Source organism: Mus caroli, chromosome 11 (genome assembly GCF_900094665.2).
Source record: "Mus caroli chromosome 11, CAROLI_EIJ_v1.1, whole genome shotgun sequence".
Classification (NCBI taxonomy): domain Eukaryota; kingdom Metazoa; phylum Chordata; class Mammalia; order Rodentia; family Muridae; genus Mus; species Mus caroli.
Genome location: NC_034580.1, coordinates 115,832,475 through 115,854,065, shown reverse-complemented (window position 1 = coordinate 115,854,065; position 21,591 = coordinate 115,832,475). Strand labels below are relative to the sequence as shown.

General features: G+C 53.0%; 1 protein-coding gene and 1 long non-coding RNA gene across 8 annotated transcripts in view; one reads left to right on the top strand and one right to left on the bottom strand.

Moving 5' to 3' along the window:
- Baiap2 (BAI1 associated protein 2) overlaps positions 1-7,421 on the bottom strand; it is a 65,455-nt gene extending 58,034 nt beyond the window's left edge. For all 7 annotated transcript variants that reach the window (XM_021176672.2, XM_021176676.2, XM_021176674.2 and 4 more), the window contains exon 1: positions 7,196-7,421. In XM_021176672.2, coding sequence (XP_021032331.1) covers positions 7,196-7,249 — 54 coding nt within the window. In that variant the 5' untranslated portion in view covers positions 7,250-7,421. The remainder of the gene's footprint in view (positions 1-7,195) is intronic.
- A 325-nt stretch (positions 7,422-7,746) lies between these two features.
- On the top strand, positions 7,747-14,963 carry LOC110306151. Its single transcript, XR_003837967.1, has 2 exons — positions 7,747-7,864; positions 11,340-14,963. It is a non-coding gene; the product is annotated as an uncharacterized LOC110306151 (long non-coding RNA).
- The last annotated feature ends 6,628 nt before the right edge of the window (positions 14,964-21,591 follow it).

The following is a 21,591-nucleotide window of genomic DNA, read 5'->3' as shown; positions in this document are numbered from 1 at the left end:
CAGAGATACCCTCAAAGTGTTTTATCAATACCCCTAATGTTCAGGGGCAAGTGTTGGGGACCCTCGGAGGCTGACATCCCTGAACTAAAATGCAGCTCAGAAGGAAGTGATTTCCAAATGTAGATAACATCTGTGGAAATCCTAACATTTAAAAAGAAATCTGGGGCTGGCGAGATAGTTCAGCGGGTAAGAGCATTGACTGCTCTTTCAGAGGTCCGGAGTTCAAATCCCAGCAACCACATGGTGGCTCACAACCACCTGTAATGAGATCTGATGCCCTCTTCTGGTGCATCTGAAGACAGCAACAGTGTACTTATCTATAATAATAAATAATTCTTTTTTAAAAATCTGATATTTATACCCCATCTGGCTTTTTGAGACAGGATCTCACTCTGTAACCTGCCTGACTTGGGACTCAACTATGTATTCCTGGACTGGCCTTTTAAGGATTGGCCTCAAAGGAATTCTGCCTCAGCCCCAAAAGCTGGGATTATAGGCATGAACCACTGTGTCCAGCTCTCCTATCCCATTCCCTAGCACTGCATAGAACACTGGAGTCTTGAGCACGCTAGGATAATGCTCTATCACCAAGTTCTACATTCAAGAACAGCTGCGGTGGTGGCCCATGCCTGGGGAGGCAGAGGCAGGTGGGTCTCTATGACCTCCAAGTGAGTTTTGTCTACACAGAGAGTTCCAGGCCAACCAGAACTATTTATAGTGAGACCCTGTCTCAAAACAGATGCGCGTGCGCGCGCCCACACACACACACACACACACACACACACACACACACACACACCTGCAGCAAGTATGAAATCACAATCCCAAGTCAGAAGGAAAACTTTCTCACTTCCACTTGGGTCTCTTGGTCTCTTGCATCTGGGCCTGAGGTATTCTGTATAGAACTTCTTCCACCAGAGGGAACAGGATCTTGAGCTAGCACATCAAAACTGCCTTCACCAGGCCCTGGGGTATCGCAGTGTTCATGCCACAGCCCAGGTTACACAGCTTAGGGTAAGTGGGGAAAGGGCCAGCTTTCAACTGGTGCCTGTGTCCAAGGACCAGACACCAGACATTTCTTTATGGCAGCCCACTCTGGAGTAGGCAGAAAAGGTCCTGGCAAGGGCTGTAAAGTAGGAAACAGTTGAGGGAGCCGGGTGTCAACCTCCCCACCCCCCCACCCCCCCCACTACAGCAGGCAGAAAGGGGTTCCTGTCAATGTTGGCAGCAGCTCAGCTGCAAGAGGCCTGCACAGACACGAAGCTCGGGCCTGCCCAAGGTTCTCAAGGTGACTCCTTGGAAACCAACAGCTAACGTCCCACCTTTCACCCTCTCCATGCCACCCTGGCCACTCTTCTCCCTTCTCATTCCCTGCTTTCTAATCTCTCTGGCAAGGGACCAGGCTCAGAGACTCCAGGACCCAGCAGGACAAAGCTCTTGCGGCTAACATTTTGACCTGATTGCCAGCCACACAACTGGGTCAGCACCTCCAGGGAAACAGAACATGCTGGGCCAAGGCTCCTCAGGCCAAGAGCTGAACAGCAGCCCCTGAGTGTGGGCAGATGGCAACTCCAATGTCACCTCTTCAGAACCAAGAAATGAAACTCACCCAGTTCCAACTACTGCTGGGTTCCTATCAGAGTCTGGCCACTGTTCCAGGCCCTGAGAATACATCAGAGAGATAAGTCACCCTGGTCACAGGGTCAAATGGGTCCTAAGTTATTGAGCCTGGACCTTGGGAGTGCATGGTATGTGTGGGAAGGATCTGATGAGCAGTTCATACTGTCTGGGGCAGTCTCCCTCTGGACCTGTAGTCTGAAGTTTTCTAGGATACAGTTCAGGGGTGCAGCTGTGCCCCTCGACCTCCCTGCCGCCCCAGGCTGAGGCTCCTCAAGTCATCACGCAGCTGTACTTGCACAATGAGGCTAGGGATGACTCAGAGAAGGGGGTGGCAGGGGGTTGGAGGAAGGTGGCAATGTGGTCCACGCCTGTCAGTAATTATTCCAGGCACAGGCTGGAATCACAACACAGCACTGTGGAACAGCTAAATTAGGTAAGCTGACAGTTGCCCTGAGCACAGGCCTTTCAGGGAGTGCAGCTTCTCTACCTTGAGGCCTCGAGAGAGCTCTAAGCCAGGACAGGAAGGCAGCATGGGAGGTCCTGGCGAGGATCACCAGGAACTGAGACAAAGCACAAGGCACCTGCCCTAGTCAGCAGCAATCAACTGTCCAAGTGTCCACATGATGACAGCCTCAGGCAACACTAGTCCAGAATATTTAGCAAAGAGGGAACTATGAGGGGCTAAGCAAAGACACTCCCTCTGCTCCTGCAGTGACACCTAGCTGTCCTGAGTAGGCCTCACAGTCGCTCATCTGTGAGAAGATGGGCCACACCTTAGGCTCCCTGTGGCTTGCCTCTCCCAGCTCCTATTAAGAAGCTAAACTGTCCCTTGCAAGATCCTCTTGCCTATGTCAAAGGGCAGAGTGCAGACCTCAGGGGCTGGCCCTTCAGAAGTTGCAACCCAAAAACATAACAGCAGCAAGACTACAGCTCCCAGCAGCATCCATCCACCACCCTCCTGCTGACAAAAATTGGGAGTAGCAGCAGCCTTCACTGTGACCTCAAGGCTGGCCAGTCATTGTGTACAGTAAGCCAATCTCTCCAATAAAGATATACACTCCAAGAAAGTCCCACCACACAGCAGGCAAAGGCAAGCACTCTTTCAAACTAGCCTGGACACAATGATGCCATGCCCTACAGCCCCAGGTGCCCCTGGAACATCAAGGTCATTAACAACCACTAACAAACACTACCTCATGCAACAGTGCACTGGACACCAGGCACTTCATAAGTCAACAGACTTGATGACCTAGAGGACATGGCCTGGAGACATGGGCTGTAGAGCTGGTCAACTCAGAGGTCAGCATGAGAAAAAAGCTGCCTTTTGTTGCCCTGGCTGCTCTACAAAGAGACAAGATCTGAACTGCAATCCCTAAGATGCTGGTGGTAGACAAGGGCAGGTAACCTATGAAGTGCATGCTCAAAAGACAGGCATGGGCAGGTTAGTGGTGGTGAATGCCTTTAATCCCAGCATTTGGGAGGTAGAGGCAGGCGGATTTCTGAGTTCCGGGCCAGCCTGGTCTACAGAGTGAGTTCCAGGACAGCCAGGGCTACACAGAGAAACCCTGTCTCAAAAAACAAAATAAAACAAACAAACAAACAAAAATGACAGGCACGGGCAGTCCGCTCAGTGAGAGCAGACTCAGCCTCTCTACTGATAGGCCTGCCCTGGAAGTACCTATAATACAAAAGGAGGACACACACACATGGAGGACACACACACAAAAGGTGGCTACATAGCATTGTAGCCTCTCTCCTCTCAGCAGGCATGCCCTGCCAATTGGTGCCTGTGAGAAACCCTACTTCACTGTAGATACCCTTCTTAAAATAAGAGACAAGTACCACTTTGGTCTGAGCAGAGAGGTCATAGTCCCATGCTTCCAAAGTTCCCCCAAATCATCCTTCTAAGGAAGTGAAAGGGATGTAGGAGTGGTGGTGGACTCCTTTCTCCAGACTTGTGTTTAGCACAACGGCTCCTGGACGCTTTTGGTACCTGCACTTTCATTAGATGGCTACAGCTTTCTGCCAACAGCCATAGTGTGAGGAACATGACCAGACAGCTGCTGGTAACAATCTCAACCACTCTGCCCCCAGGCCCTGGAACCACAAACACCTTCTACCAGCTTTCCCATCAGGAGGAATGCTAGCACTACTATTCTTGAAGAAGTGATTGTTACCCTCAATGGGTTATAGGGTTACCCAGAAGTCAGGGCTCCTCGTGAACTATAATCCTTGAGAAACCACGAAGCTCAGTCAGGCATAAAGATGCATGCCTATTCATTCTAGCACTTGGAAGGTGGAGGCAGGAGAATCAAGAGTTCAAGGTCATTTTCAGCTACATAGTGAGGTTGAGGCAGGTCTAGTCTACCTGAAACCCTGTCAGAAAACTGACAACAACAATCTTACTTGGGCTGGTGAGATGGTTCACCAGGTAAGGGTGCTTGCCACTAAGCTGACAGCCAGAGTTCAACCTAGAACCCATGCAGAGGAGCACACTCACAGTTGTCCTCTAATCACTCTGTGGGAGCTGTGGCATGTGTGCCCCCCCCCCCACAAGCACACGCACAAGCACACACACAAGCACACAAATAAACTTTTGAGAAAAAAAAAGGCCAATCATTTACTCCTAGCACTAGGGAGGCAGAGGCAGGCAGAGCTCTGTGATTTTGTGGCCAGCCTAGTCTATATCATGAGTTCCAGGACTGTCAGGGATAAGTAATGAGATCCTATCTTCAAAACAGCAACAAATTAGCTAACTTGACCTTTTCTCATCCCACCAGGGTCTCATGAGCTACTAAAGCCACCATGTTTACTCAGAGGGATCCAAGAGAGCACTGAGGCTTTGGGCTGACTTCATTCTAAAGACCACACTCTTTCACCTGTGGCAGTAGACCCTGCCTCCAGTAATCTATGCCCAACCCAGGTGCTACCTAGGGTGAACACTAGTCGGTCTCTACTCTCTGTTGTCTGTGCATGGAGGAAGGGGCCTTCCTTGCCTGAAGCTCCCCTTCTCTGAAGGGCCCAAAGGCCTATGGATGAGCTCCTGGTGAACGTCATGAAGCCGCCCTGTTTTTCTTCCCTTCATCTTCCATGAAATTCCCCGAGGACACAGCTCTCAAGGGAACCGAGCCATCAGGAAAGAGGTCAAAGTCTGCATTCTTCCAGGAGGAAAATCAAAACTGTACATTGTATTCTTGAATTCTTAATCAGGAGGGCCAAGGACAAGCATCCTTCTTTGCCAAGGCAAACACCACTCAAGAACTGCAGCTGAAGTGATGCAAGGGCCAAAGCAAACAGCAGAGCCTGCATGGCGGGTGACACTGAGCAGAGCCACGTCCCGGCCTTCTCAGGAGGTACTGCCAGCATATCTGCAAGCACCAACCAGCATAGGAAGAGCCCCTAGTAGAGAGTCAGTTACTCCATGTCCCAGAGAAGACAGCATGGCAGACTGGCTGGACCGGCCTGGAACTGCACACGTGTGACTCTGGCTCTTCTCTGATTGTGCCTCTGTGTGGGCTGGATATCTCCCTAGCCCACATGCCAAAGCTGCCCAACCTGTACTAGCACCACCATACACCATACACCTCAGTGACAAAATAGAAAATGAGAACAGAGCACAGGAGTCAATGACTCCGTGGCTAGGCCTCAGTGGATACAAAAGCCACCTGCCTACACTGCAAGAAAGCCCTTCAGACATCTACACCCGACCTGTGTCCAACACCTCAAAAGCTCAAAAGATCTCATCACCTCATGTTCACATGGAAGGTGCACCAACCACTGCCCCAAACACCAGACATCCCATAGTGATTCCATTCTAAGCTCCCAGCCTGCTAGCCCTCAACCAGTGCTATGATCCAGATCTTCTGGATCCAGATTCTCTGACACTGCAACAGCTCTGACTGGACATCCAGATGAATTACAGCAGCATGTGAGTGAAGCCTGAAGCCGTTATGTGCAGGCTGACTGCCCGGGCATGAGTTTTACTAAGGAGAACCATGGGACTCTCCAAAGCAAAGCTACTCCTCATACCCTACGTGATTCTCACCATGGAAGTTCCTCTTTAATGATTTCAGTAAAGAAGCAAGAAAAACAGACTGTGACCAGTATTTCTTTTCCCATTCCCCTGCAGTACAAAGCAAACTGTAATGGAACTAATGACTAATAATTTAATAAACCTCCCTCTCCCGACAGCATCCGCAGACCAACAAGAGGGAAACACATACCATGGAGTCTACAGATAATAAACATAAAAACCAAAAGGCTGTTCTCAATCTTGTTTGCCGGCAGCTTGAACATGGTTTTAGAGCTCCTTCAGCCCCTACACCCACCTTCAGGATTCCTCCAGACCCATGTAACTACAACTCTAAAGCCTTTATTAAATGATGAATTAAAGTATAATCTGCCCCCGGGAACTCCAGCTGAAACCTAAGCAGCCACCCTGGAGGCTTCCATCTGCTGTAGGCAACAGAGCAAGCACAGCTATGAGGGTTTCACAGGCCATTGCCTAGAAAGGCACAATCATGGTTGGTTCATACAATCAGAAACTGTTGCTCTTGAGCAGAGCACAATCCCATTTAGCCATGAACCAGCAACTCCATGTGAAAACCTAGTGGCTGGTGGAAAGCCTTTCACTCACCCTTCAGACAGTTTTGAAATAAAGCACAGCTTTGTAAAGAGGACTGCCATGCACAGGGCAGGGCAGGAATTTCTCTCTTGAAAAAAAAATGTCACTGAGAACTGCAGTGGACCTGATGCCAACAGGGAGCCCCAGGCTGTGTTGTTGGGGGTGAGGGGCCAGGGCTGTGAGAACCCATGGTGAAGAAATAGGAAATGGCCCGTCCATCTGTACCCAAAGCATGGACATAACATGACACCAGGGGGCTTGCTTGCACAAGGCTCTGCAGTTCTTCCATGAGAAACTGTCATTTCACAGATTAGTATGTGAATGCGACTCTTAACACATATCAGAAGCAAAAGCAGGCGCGTCAGCCTCCTACACAATTAGTCTTCTCCCTCTGCGGTTACATAAGATGATGGATTATCTGTCCACCCATCCAACCTGCCCGCGCTCGACCTCCCACTTTGGGCCACGTCCATTAACACTCGTAAAGGAGTTGTGGAAAGGGAAAGCCTGTTGAAGAGAAAGTGCCCAGAGGCTGGCATAACAGCACCTAGAAGAGCCCCACGGTGCCACCGCGCCAAGCAAGCGCAGGGCGACCGCCCGCGGCAGCCTGCAACCTCCACGCCGCCCCCGCTCCTTGTTCCCCTCACTCCGGGATGCAGCGGACCAGGCCAGATCGCAGAGCAGCCCAGGCCCTGCACGTCTCAGTCCCTCCGGACGCCAGGACAGACAGGCGTACTGAGGGAGCACGCGGGGGCTGAGCGGCGCCGTCGGGGTGGGGGCGTCCACTCGTGCTCCGGGACGGCGCGGGCCGCGGCGGGCGTAAGGACCCTGGGCGGGCGCGGCCACCTGTGACCAACGGAAGATCGGTCCACCACACCCGCAGTCCGGGAGCCGGTGCCCTGCTCGGGCCTGAAGACCTAGGGGCGACTCGGAGCCGCGCTGGAAACTCACCTTGTAGACATTTTCCGTAAGCCGGTGCATCTCCTCCGAGCGTGAAAGCGACATGGTCCTGGGTCCCGGCTACACCACAGACCAGAGCAGGGGCACGGGTGGCGGTGAGGAAAGCGACAACTGCAGCAACAGGAAAAGGCGCGCAGACCAGGACCACAGAGCGCGGCGCCCGGCGGCCGCTGCTTTTATAGCCGCTGAAGGCCCCACCCCACAAAAACCCCGCCTCCGGGCCCCGCCCCCGCCGCGCCCGGATCACCGCCCCCGGCTGTCCGCCCCCGCCCAGCCCAGCCGCTGCTAAGCAACCGCCAGGCCCGCTCCTGCGCCGTCCTTCCTATTGGTAGATTTCGGAGGCGGGGGCGAAGGGCGGAGCTAGAGGAGGGACTCGGAGGCCTGCTGCGAGCGGCGATTGGCCGGCCGCTGGGAGGCGGAGGCGCGGCGCGCGCTGAAGCCCTGGAGCTGCCTGAGGGGGTCGGAGCGACAGCCGGGCTGGGGGCGGAAAGCGGGGGCGGGGTGGCGCAGGAAGAGCTAGCGCGGGGTGTGGGCGGTGCGGGTGGCACCGGCGCGAGCGCGCGTGGAGGCGGCACTCGGGAGGCAGCGATCCGGGCTGCAGGCCCTCAAGGGTCCCTCAGGAGTGCGCGACAGGGGCCGGTGGCTCCCGCGCTATTGCAGGTGAGTCGGCGAGGCGTGCGTCGACCCTGGACGGTCTTCCGGAAGGGAGGAAACCCGGAGCCGGAGTAGGTGGAGACGGAGGAAGGTGCTGAACTCTAGAGGGAGAACCCTGAGCCCTGGAGGCAGGATCGGGACAGGGTGGGCCCTGGGGCGGGTGCTTGTGGTGGACAGGTGCTGAACGGAGGGTGGCGGCCGACAGTTGGGTCTAGGATTCCGGGAAGAGGACCCAAGAGAGGAGCGGGGGAGACGTGGAGAGAATTCCAGGGGGCGGTTCGGTAGGGAATTGGGGCGGGGGCGGGAGTTGGGTGGATAGCTCCGGGGGAGGAGCCTCTCAGCACAGCTTGGAATTGCCCAGTAGCTGATGGTTTAGGGAAGGGTAAGGCTTGGCTGAGAAAACTGACCAGGTTGGCACACGGGGTTCCAACGCGGTTCCCTTTGGAGAAATATTTACATCAATTAGACGAACAGAGAGGAATTATTTGCTTTACATTGTAAAACACCAGAGCTGAATGTTTCCTTTTAATTAAACATAACACTCCAGCATCCATTTCCTGGACAGCTGGTTACACCACTCCAACAACCCAGAGGACACAAATCCACGGCGCGGCTGTCAAGCCTCAGACAGCAGGGGACTCAGACGGCCCCTAGTCACTTTGCTACATGTGTAAGGAGAAGGAATTCGGCCCACTGTCCTGTTTCCTTGTCTATGTCACTTCAATGTACTGTGTATCTGTCTGTTTTCTTGGGTTCTTCTTGTGACAGAAAGCCAGCTTAAACTAACTGGCCGTCAAATAAGGACCTGTCAATTACTGTTCACTGCGACTGGTTGGTCACAGCTGCCCCCCCCCATCTTGCTTCCTAGTCCATTTAGACCAGCATGGTATGGTGCCTACTCAAGCACACATTGATCCCCTCACTGATCGGAAAGCCAGCAGGAAGCTGTGCACTGGGGTAGAAGCAGCTCCTCCGTGCTTGCCCCAGGCCAAGGCCATGGAGGAGAACTAGAGGTGGGGGCTGGCAGCAAACGCTTGGGGTCTGTCTGAAAAAGGGCAGAGAAGCTCCCCCAAGAAAAGTTCCCATGGCTTGGGCCACTCCCCCTTCCACAACATCCCAAGGCTCTTTCCTGGGCCTGCCTACCCATAGTCACCCCATTTCTGTGCCACGTGGGTGGTGGACTCAGGTCTGTCCATGTCCCAGGCCGGAGGCTGGCCAGCTGCAGCAGAAGCCCACAGTGGGAAGAGGGTGTCAGGACACCTGAGTGACAATGTCTCAAACCTGCCTACAGCTCAGAGCTCTGTGACAATGGCTGTCATGACAGGACTTGCTCGGGTTGGAAGGGGACAGGAGAGAGACAGGAGTTGTGTTCCCTCCAGCTCTTTATTGGGGCTGACCATAGCCTGAGTCCAGACTTCAGCACGGAAGCCTTTTTGACCCAGGAAGCAGCTCCTTTAATAGTAGGGGGCACCAATGGTCAGAGGTCAGGTTGCTGAGTGGGTGGGCACACTATAAGCGGCATGATCACAGATCAGCAAGACTCTGGCTTCAAGTGGATTAGGGGGCCACTCTTTCCCTGACTCCTTTTCATCCAAAGCCTGTTACAAACTTCATCATATTCCTCTTCCCGTTACACTGGTGTCTGAGGAATCTGCTTACTTTCCTAAAAGTTCAGTAAGCTGGTAGCTAGGAAATAGTGGCCCGTGTGTGAGCTTGCACCCCCTTCACAATAGGAAGCTATTGTCAAGGTGGAACCATTGTCATTGGCTCCTCCTGAATCTTCCCAGGAGGAAAGGTGATAAGTGTCACCCAGGGTGATGACTGACAGTCAACACACCTCCCAGACCTTCCGATATACCCCCCCCCCCGCTCGTCTTATACTGTGCCAAGGTGGGAGTGGGGCTCACTGGTTCTGGTTCCGGGGTGGAGGGGAGCAGGTCTCAGTGAATGAGCAGCTCTGGGAGAAGTCACTGGAAGCAGAGACAGACCATTGTCCATATGCTGCTGGCCTTCCCACTCAGTCCTCCCTGAGTGGCAATCTGCAGCCACCCCAGCCATAAACCCATGTGTCCACTTCCCTGAGCCCAGCCTCACTTTCTCCAAAGGCACACAGCTGAGCGCAGGCCCAGGGCAGGCACCGCCTCTGATCCCCAACGCTGTAGGTCATGGTTCAGGGTGGGCAGCTCTGGAGACGGGCTGGGGGTGGGGAGCAGCAGTGTGTATGTCTCCGCAAGCTTATTTTTAGTTGTGTTATATAAGTGGCTTCATCTCGGCGTCATGTAGGAAGGGGGGGGGTCTCAGATTTAATTACAGGATGACAGCCGTGCATTTCAAGCAAGCTGTTCTCCTGGCAAGGCAGGCTCACGGATTGGGAGCCTGTGCTCAGCAGAGGCTGCCCTTCGAGAAGTGACCCCCCCTCCCCAGAAGACTGTCACCCCAGCTTCACCTCCATCCTCAGCCACTTCGCTGAGCTTGCCTGAGGTGGATAGGCATTTGTCTAAGGTCTCCAGAGGTGGTGGGAGCCTGTTAAGGGAACTCTCTCCATCCCCAGCCCAGCCCAGCGCAGCCCAGCCCAGCCCCACCTGGCAGCTTTTCTTTCCTCCTAGGGAAGGCTCTCCCAACCAGAGCTCTCCTGTTTTCATTCCTGGCTGGAAGCTTCTGTAATAGGTAACCAGGAAGTCGTAGAGTAGGAGAGGCAGAAAAGCAGGAGCTCGGACTCCTCTGGGGCTTCGGGAAAAGCCTTTTTCCCTCCACACCCTTGTTGCTCATGCTGCAGGATCTGCGCCTGGGCCAGGCCTGAGGGCAGAAGTGTTCTTGTATGTGGGGGGGGCATCGCTCTGGTTTCAGGACAGTCTTTTTTTTTTTTTGTTTTTCGAGACAGGGTTTCTCTGTATAGCCCTGGCTGTCCTGGAACTCACTTTGTAGACCAGGCTGGCCTCGAACTCAGAAATCCGCCTGCCTCTGCCTCCCGAGTGCTGGGATTAAAGGCGTGCACCACCACGCCCGGCTGCAGGACAGTCTTAATGGCTGGCCATTGTGGTGGCTAGAACTTTAGATGGAAGTCTTACTCCTACCAGCAGGAAGCCCATTTCAGCTGCCAACAGCCACCTGGTCTTGTCTGGCCCTCGGGGCATAGCCTGCCACCGTGGAAGGGACAGGTTGAGACCTGACTGTGACAGGCTCGGGGTGCAATGTGGGGAGAGGGCCCAGGCTTAAGGAGTCCATTCTGTTACCAGTCAGCTCGAAGGGGCGGGGCAGACACGGCTGTGGCTCCTGGGCAGGTCCCTAGTCGCCTAGAGCCCCCCCAAAGCTGAGATCAGGGTTCTGTGAGGTGTTGAGAGGAGTCAGGGGAGGAGGAGTCATATGGAGGACTCACCATGCTTTAGCAGCTGGTACTACCTGAGCAGAGTGCCTGCCCTCTCATCTCTCCAGTCCTCCCTCCCAAGCCCGACAGTACAGTAGACCCCTCCTCCCCCACCAGATTGCTCCACATGCTGCCATGTCCCCATCATGGCTGAGGGCAGAGGCACAGAGGAGCCTGGAGACAGGAAGACTGAAGGTCCCCTGGAGTCCCTCTGGATCCTGCACAGAAAGAGGACACTAGGTGAAATCTGGAGACCCCTGAGTGAACTGTGGACTTAAGTTAATGATCTGTCAGCTCTGGCTCCTGAACTGTGGTAAATGCATCACTAAGAAGACAACAGGCTAACAGCTGGGGCTGGGTGGGCTCAGGGGAAGACTTAGGATATCAAGACCCTGGGCTTTGATTCCCGGGACCACTTCAAAGAGGAGAAAGAGAAGGATGTGGAGTATCTTTGCTCTGATGAGGAAATGTGGAGCAAAGGAGCTTGCGGGCCCCGGGCTGCAGGTCAGAGGGTGCTGGGAGCTGGCCCTGCATAGCTGGGCCAGTGCTGCTGCCTGCTAGAGCTGAGGTCTAGCGAGCTGTTCCTCTCTCCTGCTGTCCCAGATGTGGGTACTTCCTTCCGCTCCTCCCCCCAGACTGCACCTCAGGTTTACTCTTAACCTGACGTGGTTCGGAGCTAGCTTCTCCATAGCCGCCATCACGTGGGTCCTACTTGCTGCTGTGGGGGAACAGATCAGCCCTGCTCACCTGACCATTTCTGGTTCTGGCATCTTCTGTTCCCTCTCAAACATACAGTGTGGCAGAAAGGAAAGGTGGTCACTCTCTTGGCGGGGTACCCTTCCTGGTGTGCTCGCTCGGCGGGAGAATGAAGTGTGAACACAGTCTTGTGGCTTTCCAGAGTGTTTCCCGGCCCCGCCTCTGTCTTCTCAGCCACTGGGCCTACAAAGTTTCATTCCCAGCTGTGGCTTCCCACCCTCTAGGCAGGCCCAGGAAGTCAGAGCCATTCTGTTGAGGTGTGGGAGATGTGACCTCCCCACGCGGCCCTGACGCCCCGCTGTAGAGGGTTAGCCTCCCCAGCAGCCATCCCCCTTATGTAATCTGCACATCACACAGGCGTGACTCCAGGTGCCTGTGGGAGGTAGCGCGGGGGTGAGCTCAGGGGCGCAAACAAGCCTCCAAGTTTCCTTGGGTGCCTCTCCTCTTGTTACATTTCAGCGTCATCCTGCGTCTGCCAGCTCGGTCACCCACTTGCCTATTAGAATATATTAACTGACAATGCAGACTTAAATAACTTGGGCAGGTGACAGGCTGCAGTGGGGGGCCCTCTGCACAGAACCCTTCTGCAGCAGGCCAAGTGAGTTCAGAGGACAATGGGCGGACTGAGACAGGACGATGGGCAGGGAGGGGCGGGGTGCAGCCTGCACAACGCCAAACTTAAAGTGATAAGATCCGGTGCCCTTGGCAACAAGGAAAGCCCACCCCACGGCAGGCACACCCATGACTCTCTGTACGCACCAGCTCGTAGGGTTGTGCCTTAAGTGAATAAGAGAACTGAACAGAGGCATCTGTCATCAGAGCATGACCGGTCTGTGGTGACAGCTCTGGCAGCAGCAGCAGCCTAGGCACAGGCAGTCCAGCCTGTGCCCACTCGCTCTGCAGAGTGCCCTCCATGGGCCAGAGTGGTCACTCAGTTTCCCAGGGGAGAGACAAAATCCAAACCTTGCTTCCTGCTCACTGGCTCATTGCGGGTGCTTTTCTGTCCCCTTCGCTCTCTTATTGCTCTGCCTCTTCACTTAAGTTGTCTTAAAGGTGTCTAAAGGCGTTTTCAGGTTGCGGCAGAGGAAATAGTTTTTCAGACTCTGGAGTCAAAAGACACCCAGCCCCGAGCCCTGGTGTGTTCCACCAGGTCCTTCCCCACCACACCCCCATCTCCAGCTGGTCCTGCCAGAGTGAGAAGCCCAGACATGTACATACTGCTCCACATGCTCACAGATGGCTTCCCTGCTCGGGGCTGACTGCTGCTAATTTAGGCTGCTGGAGGCTCCGTGTGCGCTCTCTCTCTTTTTTTAATTCCATGTTTATTTAAAGCCAGATTTTGAAATCTTGTCTTCAACTCTGAAATCTGAAATCATCTTGCTGCGGATCTTGCCCCCCACCCCCAACACGGCGCAAAGTTTAGGGAGGCTTGAACGACTGGCCAGGGTCTCCTTACAGCAGTCCTGTTGTGTCAGCCCAGAGCACAGGAGGTCCCTGGGACATGCCTGGTGTTTCCATGTAAACAGGGGGAAGCTGTGTGGAACATCTGATTAGAGTCTCCCCTGTTTCCTGGTGCTGCAGAAGGGGCAGACTGGCTCATCGCGCCCACAGTCCTACAACGGGACCTAGTGTGGCCCAGGTATCTAGGACCCCAGTGCCAATCCCCCAACTGGCTCTTGGATTTTCAGAGCTCCTCTTAACCCATAAAAGCCACATACAGTGTCTTCCTGCTCTCTGGGGAATCAAGTCCACCTAGAAGGGACTTCCTGGCTAGGGCTTGTTGGTGTGTTGACACAACACTGGGCTGCCCTCAGGCAGACAGTGCCTGTGTCACGGAGCACACAGTGGGACTCTGTCCCCTCACAGTGGGACCCAGAAGACTCCCTGGCATGTGAGTGCTCCAGAGGCACCAGGACTGCACCCCATTGCACGACAACTACCATCTGCCCTTCTGCCCTTCCACAGCTCCCCTGGGGTGTGGGGAAGGGCTTTGGTGAGGAATGATCTTGAGGGAACTGGTCAAGAGCTGAGGTATAGCCAGTTCCAGGAGGAATGCCTGCACCTGGAAGGAAGCAGCAGGACTGCCTAAGGCACCGGCCGGATTCCCACACCAGCCTCTGCCTCTTCCCCACCAGGCCGAGAAAAGGAAGGGTGCCGCTTCCACCCAGAGCCACCTGCAAGGCCTGCCAGGCAGGGCCTTTCTAACATGGAGAGCGTGAAGAAGAGCTGGGACAGTGAGCCTGGCACGTCTGGTCAGATGGGAAGATGACTGTGAGGAAAACTGGTGGAGTGCTAAGTTTGGGAATGTCATTTCTCCAGCAGGCTCACTTCTCTCAAGGTTGAGAGACAGAGATGTTTGTAGAGTAGTGTAGGAAACTAGCTGTCCCCCACCCCAGCCCCCGTCCCTGCCTGGAAACCATGACTCTAAAAGAATATGCGAGACATTTCACCCCCTATCCAACCAAAGGTCGGCTGTACAACCTTTCCAAATGTCACTCCAACCACTGCTGGCAGAACCCCAGAGATGCCAAAGCACCTTGGTTCTGCTGTCGACTCTCACCCCAAGCTGCAGGGGGGTTTTGTTTGTTTTGGTTTTTGTCTTTTTTGTTTTTCTGCAGGAGCTAACGAAATTCTTTGTGCACAGCCTGAGGAGTTGGCTTTCTGAGCCTTAGAGCTGGTGGTGTGGGACTCTGGTGTTTTTCCTGCCTTCCTGGGCTCCAAGACGTCCCAAGGAGAAAACCCCATGCTCAGGTTTCCAGGCCAGACACTTAGGCAGGACAGTTCCAGGACACTAGGATTAAGCGGTGGTACCTGGCAGTTTCCTCAGACAGGTCGGGGCACTGCATCCACTGCTGCTGTTAACCAGGGAGCAGATGGCGCAGAGCCGGTCCAGCGCCTGGCTCCTGGGGGTCCAGCTTGGCTGCCTTTTCCTAGGCCCCCCTGAGGCCTTGGCTCTTACAATAGACTGCCACTTCTGAGACCCTTGCCTAGCAGAAGAGTCCCTGAGTCTGGCTTCATCTTTCTGAGGGTTCCCTTCACTGCCCCCTGGTGGCACGTCCAAGAAAGAAGCCCTGCCAACTGGGCAGGTGAGGGTGGCTGGCGGAAGTAGAGGTGCGCACAGCAGGAGGCGAAGGGCCAGCAGGGGAGTGCAGGGTTGTGTGGTTTGTGAGACCAGGCTGTACCTAGGAAGGGAGTAACGCAGCAATAGCACGTCCTGTCTGCCCAGGAAAGAGAAAACTCCTCCCTTCAGGTAAAGGAGACAGAGGAAGCCGGCAGCTGCCTGGAGAGGGGACATGGGGGCAGCTCGTGCACCTATGAGGCCGGTGCTCCTGGGAAATACTGCTTCATGATGTCTTCATAGCACCCAGCGACATCTGCCTACCAACTTCAAAGTCTTTTTTGTTTTTCTTTTTCCTCTGGGTATTTTGTTGTTGCTGTTTTGGATTTTGTTGGGTTGGTTTGTTCCTCTTGTTTTTTTGGGTTTTTTTAGAGGCTCTCATGTAGCCCAAACTGGCCTCAAACTTATGGTGTAGTTGAACTTCTTCATCCTCCTGTTGCTAGGAGCGGGGAGTTCTGGGCTTGAAAGTTTGCTGTGAGGTGGAGACAAACACTGTCCAGCTGAGCCACATGCTCAGCCCAGAACTGAACTTGCAAAGGAGCTGGCTGCCATCTTACACTCTCTTTAGGGATCCAGGAGGCTGCCAGCTTCCCTAGCTCCTTCTCAACACACCTTTCCCCCTGTTAATTTCAACCATAGCCAGCCTGGTGAGCATGCGACAGCTGCTGATTTTAGTTCTGGTTTCCCTGGTGGCTGATGAGGAGTCTGTCAGCCCCCTTCCTTCCTGGGTCTCTGTTGTCCATGACGACAATGATGATGATGGCAGCTGATTTTATTCCATTGAGTACTTCACACGTGAACACTGAACATACATGACTCCTACCTAACACATACATACATGAACACTGAACATACATGACCCCTAATGCATGCTCCTTCCAACTCAACTCCTCCCCCCACACTTATGACCTTTAATCACCATTGTTACATATTTAATGTGTACATAAACATATGCACACACATATTAATAACCCACTAGGTCCATTCTGCTTTGATTCTACGTATATACACGTCCCTGCTGACCTCTTGGAACTGGCCAAGAGTCTTCTCTTTTTAAAAATCTTAGAGCCACAGCCTCTACCTCAGCGAGCTATGTGGGAAGGAGATTGTGGGTGCCCGGAGACAACCGGCTTGCACCTGGCCACAGCTCGCAATCTTCACTCTTGATGAAGCATGACAGATGCCCACTGACACAGACACTTGAGTGAGGTGAGGGAAAGTCCCCACCTGCTCCTTACAGACACTTGTGAGAGCCCAGACTAGCATGGACAGGGCCATTCCCTGTCAGCTGACAGCACCCCAGGACTGAGGGGTGGAGTAGCTGAGCCTCACTCACAGGGTGCTGGAAGGGGAACAGTGACCCTGGGCAGGGTGGGTGTCCCCAGTTACAGGCCTGATGATGGGGTAATACACACCTCCTTCCCATAGGTAGCAACTATGCCTGCTGTACCTGGCAAGATCAGGCTTGTTGAAGAGCCACAGAAGCTAACCCTGCTCTGCTCTGCTCTGAGGACCGGCACCTTCATACCCCACCACCACCCTCCTCCCGTAGCCCTTGCTAACCTGGGGTTGCTGCCGTCACCACATCCTGCACAGAGCCTCTCACACATCATTGTCCCTGTAAGCAAGGGATCTTAGGCTGTCCTGCCTTGGGGGACTCCCACACTAGTGAGGTCAGAGGGCAGCTTGCCCAAGTTCATTCCCTCCTACCATTGAAATCCCAGTGGTCAGACTCAAGGCCTCCCACCACTGGCCCAGCGGAAAGTTGTGTGTGTGTGTTTGAGACCTGGTCTCTATGTAGCCCTGGCTGTCCTGGAACTTGCTCTGTAGACCAGGCTGGCTTCGAATTCAGAGATACACCCATCCCTGTCTCCAGTGCTGGAATTAAAAGTGAGCACCACCATGCCCAGTACAGTCTTGGCTCTCATCTTGTCAAATGTCCCTGAGATCTTGAGCTGAAATGAGGACAGTATAAGCTAATTCTAAGCAGTTGTCACGCTTATCCTGTCTCAAAACCAAAGAAGACACACAAGAGTGGCAACCTCGTGTTGCCAAGCAAGGGTGGTGGCAGTCAGAGGCTGAGCAGCAGGGTGCAGGGCCAGCATCCTTGAGAAGTGCCTTTCCTGCAGGGTTGTGGCTCAGGTAGTCATTCCCAAGAACTCATTGGCTCTGGGCTTTGAGCCCCTGGCAGGCACTTAGAGGGGAGGAAATGCCTGTGGCTATCTCAGGCTGGGCCAAGGGAGTTTCCACCATCCCTCCCAGTTCCAGCAGCAGTGAGATCCCAGGGCCTCTGGCCACATTGGGCCACAACAGCAGCTTCATTCCTAGGCGACAGTCTGAGTCACCATCTGTGGGCGCTGGCTCCTCACCAGCTGGGCTTGCAGCCTTAAGTTTGCCACAGTCTGGCCTCAGCTGAGTCTCCATTGCCACCTCAGCCATTTTCTCTGCTGTTTCCTTTAAGCAGAAACGTGATGCAAATGGGTTCCAGGTCTGGGCCTACTGTCAACCCGCACACACTTCCAGAGCTGATGTCACGAGTTAGATTCTGGTGGTACCAGGCCAGAGCCCCCCTCCCACCACACTATCACTTGTTGGCCACTGCAGGGCTTTGCAAATAAAGTTTTGGTTTTTTACTGTCTTTAAAATGTTCAATTTATGTATAGGAATATTTCCCTTGCATGTATGTGTGTGCCTGGTGCCCTCAGAGGTCAGAAAAGGGTATCAGATTCTCTAGACACACAGGGTCCTGGGAACTGAACCTGGGTCCTCTGCAAGAGCAACACGTGCTCTTAACTGCTGAGCCATCTCTCCAGTCCCTGTTTGTTTTTGAGACAGACCGGTGTAGCCCAGGCTGGTCTCATAATCACTACAGAGTCAAGGATGACCTTGATCTGGTCCTCCTACCTCTGCCTCTTGAATGCTGGGATCACACTCGCTGGGGATAGGACACACTTTGGATGCTGAGCCAGCTCCCCGGGCCTTGTAGGTGAAATTGACTTAGAGTCCGGCCATGCCTGTGCACACTTTTTCCTAAAACTGCAGAGTTCAGACACGCAGGCCACAACTCCCAGAGCATTCTTTTCAATAGGGACATTGATGCTCTAGCTTCCCCCCACACACACACACCCACTCCCCGCAGGAAGCCGCTGGCCACCTCACACCAAGCCTGAGGCACTGAACTGACTGGAGGGGTGGCCGGCTTTGCTTCAGCTGCCCCTGGTTGGCTTCTGTTTTTAGGACCCATCCTCCAGGCTTCCAGCTGTGGACACTCTGAGAGCCCCTGCCTGTGTCTCCTGCTCTGGAAACCCCGGCCCTCTGCTCTGCTCTGTTCTCCACAGTTGCTGCCAGCTCTTTACCACCTCCCACCACTGGGAAAGGAAGCTCGGCAGCCTTGAAGCACAGGCTGGTCCTCCGGTTGCCACTCTCGTGTGTCTTCTTTGGTTTTGAGACAGGATCTGATTTATAGTCCAGGCTGTCCTCAAAACCACAGGGATCCGGTCGCCTTTGCCCACCCTCCCCACCCCACAGCGCTCGGATTAAAGGTGTATGTCACCATGTTCAGCCCAGTCCCCACTCTTGTCAAATGCCTCTCAAACCTTAGGCTTGTCATTAAACCCAGTGTGACAAAACTTGGCAAGTGCCAGCTGCAGATGGTCAGCCCTGCTCTCTGCTGTCCACCCCTCTGGAATCGTAACCCTGCCGGCCATCTCTGCTGCTTCTGCTGCTCTCTGTCGCTTTTGTGGAGAAGATGCTTACATCTTTGTGTGCTTTGATAGTTCTCGGAGCATTGATTTCCCTTAAGTGACTCCATCTGATGTGGAAGTGAAGTCAGTTTCCTGTGCTTAACTTTTTTCTTGTTCTTGTTCTTTTTTTTAAAGACAGGGCGTCTTGGTTCCTTTTCTATTCCTTTGATAAAATGCCATTACCCCGAGGCAGCATTAAGGAAAGAAAAGCTTTTGTGCCAGTTGTAGCAGCACACATCTTTAATCCCAGCACTTGGGAAGCAGAGGCAAGTCCGTCCTTCTGAGTCTATAGAGTGTAGAGTTAACAGAACAGTCAGGGCTTCATAGTGAGACCCTGTCTAAATCACCATCTATTTCATATAATTTAATTACATATCACATATAATTTATTATATAATGGGTGGTTATTATTGAACTTATGGTTTTAGAAGGCCATGACAATGCAATGAAGACCTCATGGCAGGAACTTCTGAGAGAACTCACGTCTTGTACCACAAGTAGAAGGTAGAGAGAACACACTGGGAACCTCAAAGCCCACTCCCAGTGACACGCCCCCTCAAACAAGGCCACACCTCCCAATCCTTCCCAAACAATTCCACCACCTGGGATCCAAGAATTCAAACATTTGACCCCATGAGGGCCAGTCTCATTCAGACCACCACATTCTACCCCCTGGCCTCCCTCCAGGCATGGGGCCATATCGCTGCATTTAGTCTCACTTAGTCCCCACACTCTCCCAGGTTCAACACTGGTTAAAGGTCCAAAGACTTCTGAGACTCAAGCCAATCCCTTAACAGTAACCCCCTGTGAACTCAAAAGGCAAATCCCATTCTTCCAACACATAATGGCACAGACTACACATTACTGTTCCAAAAGAGAGGGAAGGGGACTCTGGTGAAATACCCAGAGCAAGACTGAAACCCAGCAGGGTGACAACACCATGTCTGGTGTCAGAAGACTTGGGCGGCCCCACCCGTCCAGCTTTGCTGACTTCCAGATACATCTTTTATTGTTTGTTTTCGAGACAGGGTTTCTCTGTGTGGCCCTGGCTGTCCTGGCACTCACTTTGTAGACCAGACTGGCCTCGAACTCAGAAATCTGCCTGCCCTTGTCTCCCGAGTGCTGGGATTAAAGGTGTGCACCACCACGCCCAGCCAGATACATCTTTTAAACTGGTTCCACTTCCTGCCCTCAGTTCCCAACAGGCACCTCTATTCTCACACCCCTACCACCTGGGATCGCTGACAGCCCAGGCTTTACTTCTGCTTCATGCAATGGCCTCTCGGGGTCTTCCTGTGGGAACTGCCCTGCCACATGTTGCCTGGCCTCAGTAGCTCTCCTTAGACACAGAGGAGAATTCCATAACCCCTTCACACATACATCCTTCATGATGCCAGGACGACAGGGACAACACTGCTAGTGGGCTGCCTGCTTGGGACAGGCCCTAGGAATCACAGAACAAACAGCTTTTGTCTCTTCCTAAGTCCCTTTGCTTTCACAAGCTGGAATTCAGCTGGGTGGGGGCTTGCCCTGGGTTCCGCCTCCTCCTTAACCTCGTGCTTGGTGTCAGCCCAAGCCTTGCCTCCACCATTACATTTCCTGCCGCTCCTTTCCTCCTTAGACTGCATCTCAAGTTGATTTTTGCCCCCGTTGCTCGTTTTCATCGACAACCAGCATACGGTGATTACTAACAACCATGGGACAGAGCTGGCATGAGGCTGTTTTGAAATCTCCTCAACCAAAGAAATTAGTCCGTCACTTTAAATCTAGCCTCTGGAAAATTCTTAAGACAAGGACAGAAAGCGGCCACATTCTTTGCCAAAACAGCACAAAACTGGCTTCTAGCCCAGTTGCTGTTAAAATCTTTGCTTCCAGCTGGGTGTAGTGAGTGGCACACACATTCTGGAGACAGAGACAGGTGGATTTCTGTGAGTTAGAAGCCAGCCAGATCTACATGGCAACAGCCAAGGTTACACAGAGAGATCCTGTCTCAAACAAAACAAAACAAAACAATCCTTCTCTCTAAGCCCTTGAGCTAAACCACAACCCAACTCAGCACTGTCTTTCAGGATCTTACCAGTTCAGCCTGTTAAGCACTGCTTTCGAATTCAACTTCTAGTCCAAAGTCTTCTTCAAAAGAAAAAAAAAGTAAGTTTTTCCACAGGCACACACACACCGCACACACTCACATGCTGTGTGCACATGTGTGGTTTTCACAGATTAACTTTTTTTTAAGTTATTGGGGTTGGAGAGAGGACTCACAAGCACTTATGTGATCCAGATGTCGGAGTTCAGTTCCCAGCACCCACATCAGGAGCACAACCTCCTGTAACGCTAGATCTACAGGGTCCTATGTCCTCTTCAGGCGATGACAGTCTCCCCTCTCACACACATGTGGCGTACACTCACACCAGTAAAGTTAAATCTTTTAAAAGCTATTAACCTGGATTGGGGTCTACTAATTCATAGATCTCAGTGCTCCCCAGCCCCCAATCTGTCTCTTTGCTCCCTTGTATTTCAAGTCTTTGAATATTCCATTTTAATTAATGTATTGGTTTTCTGGCTGCATCCCTCTTTGTCAATTATAGGCCCTGTTACTTTGTTGCTAGAAACCAACTCCAGGATTTCTCACAAGTATTCTTCTTTAAAAAAAAAAAAAAAGAAAAGATTTATTTATTATTATATGGAAGTATACTGTAGCTGTCTTCAGACACACCAGAAGAGGGCATCAGATCTCATTATGGATGTTTGT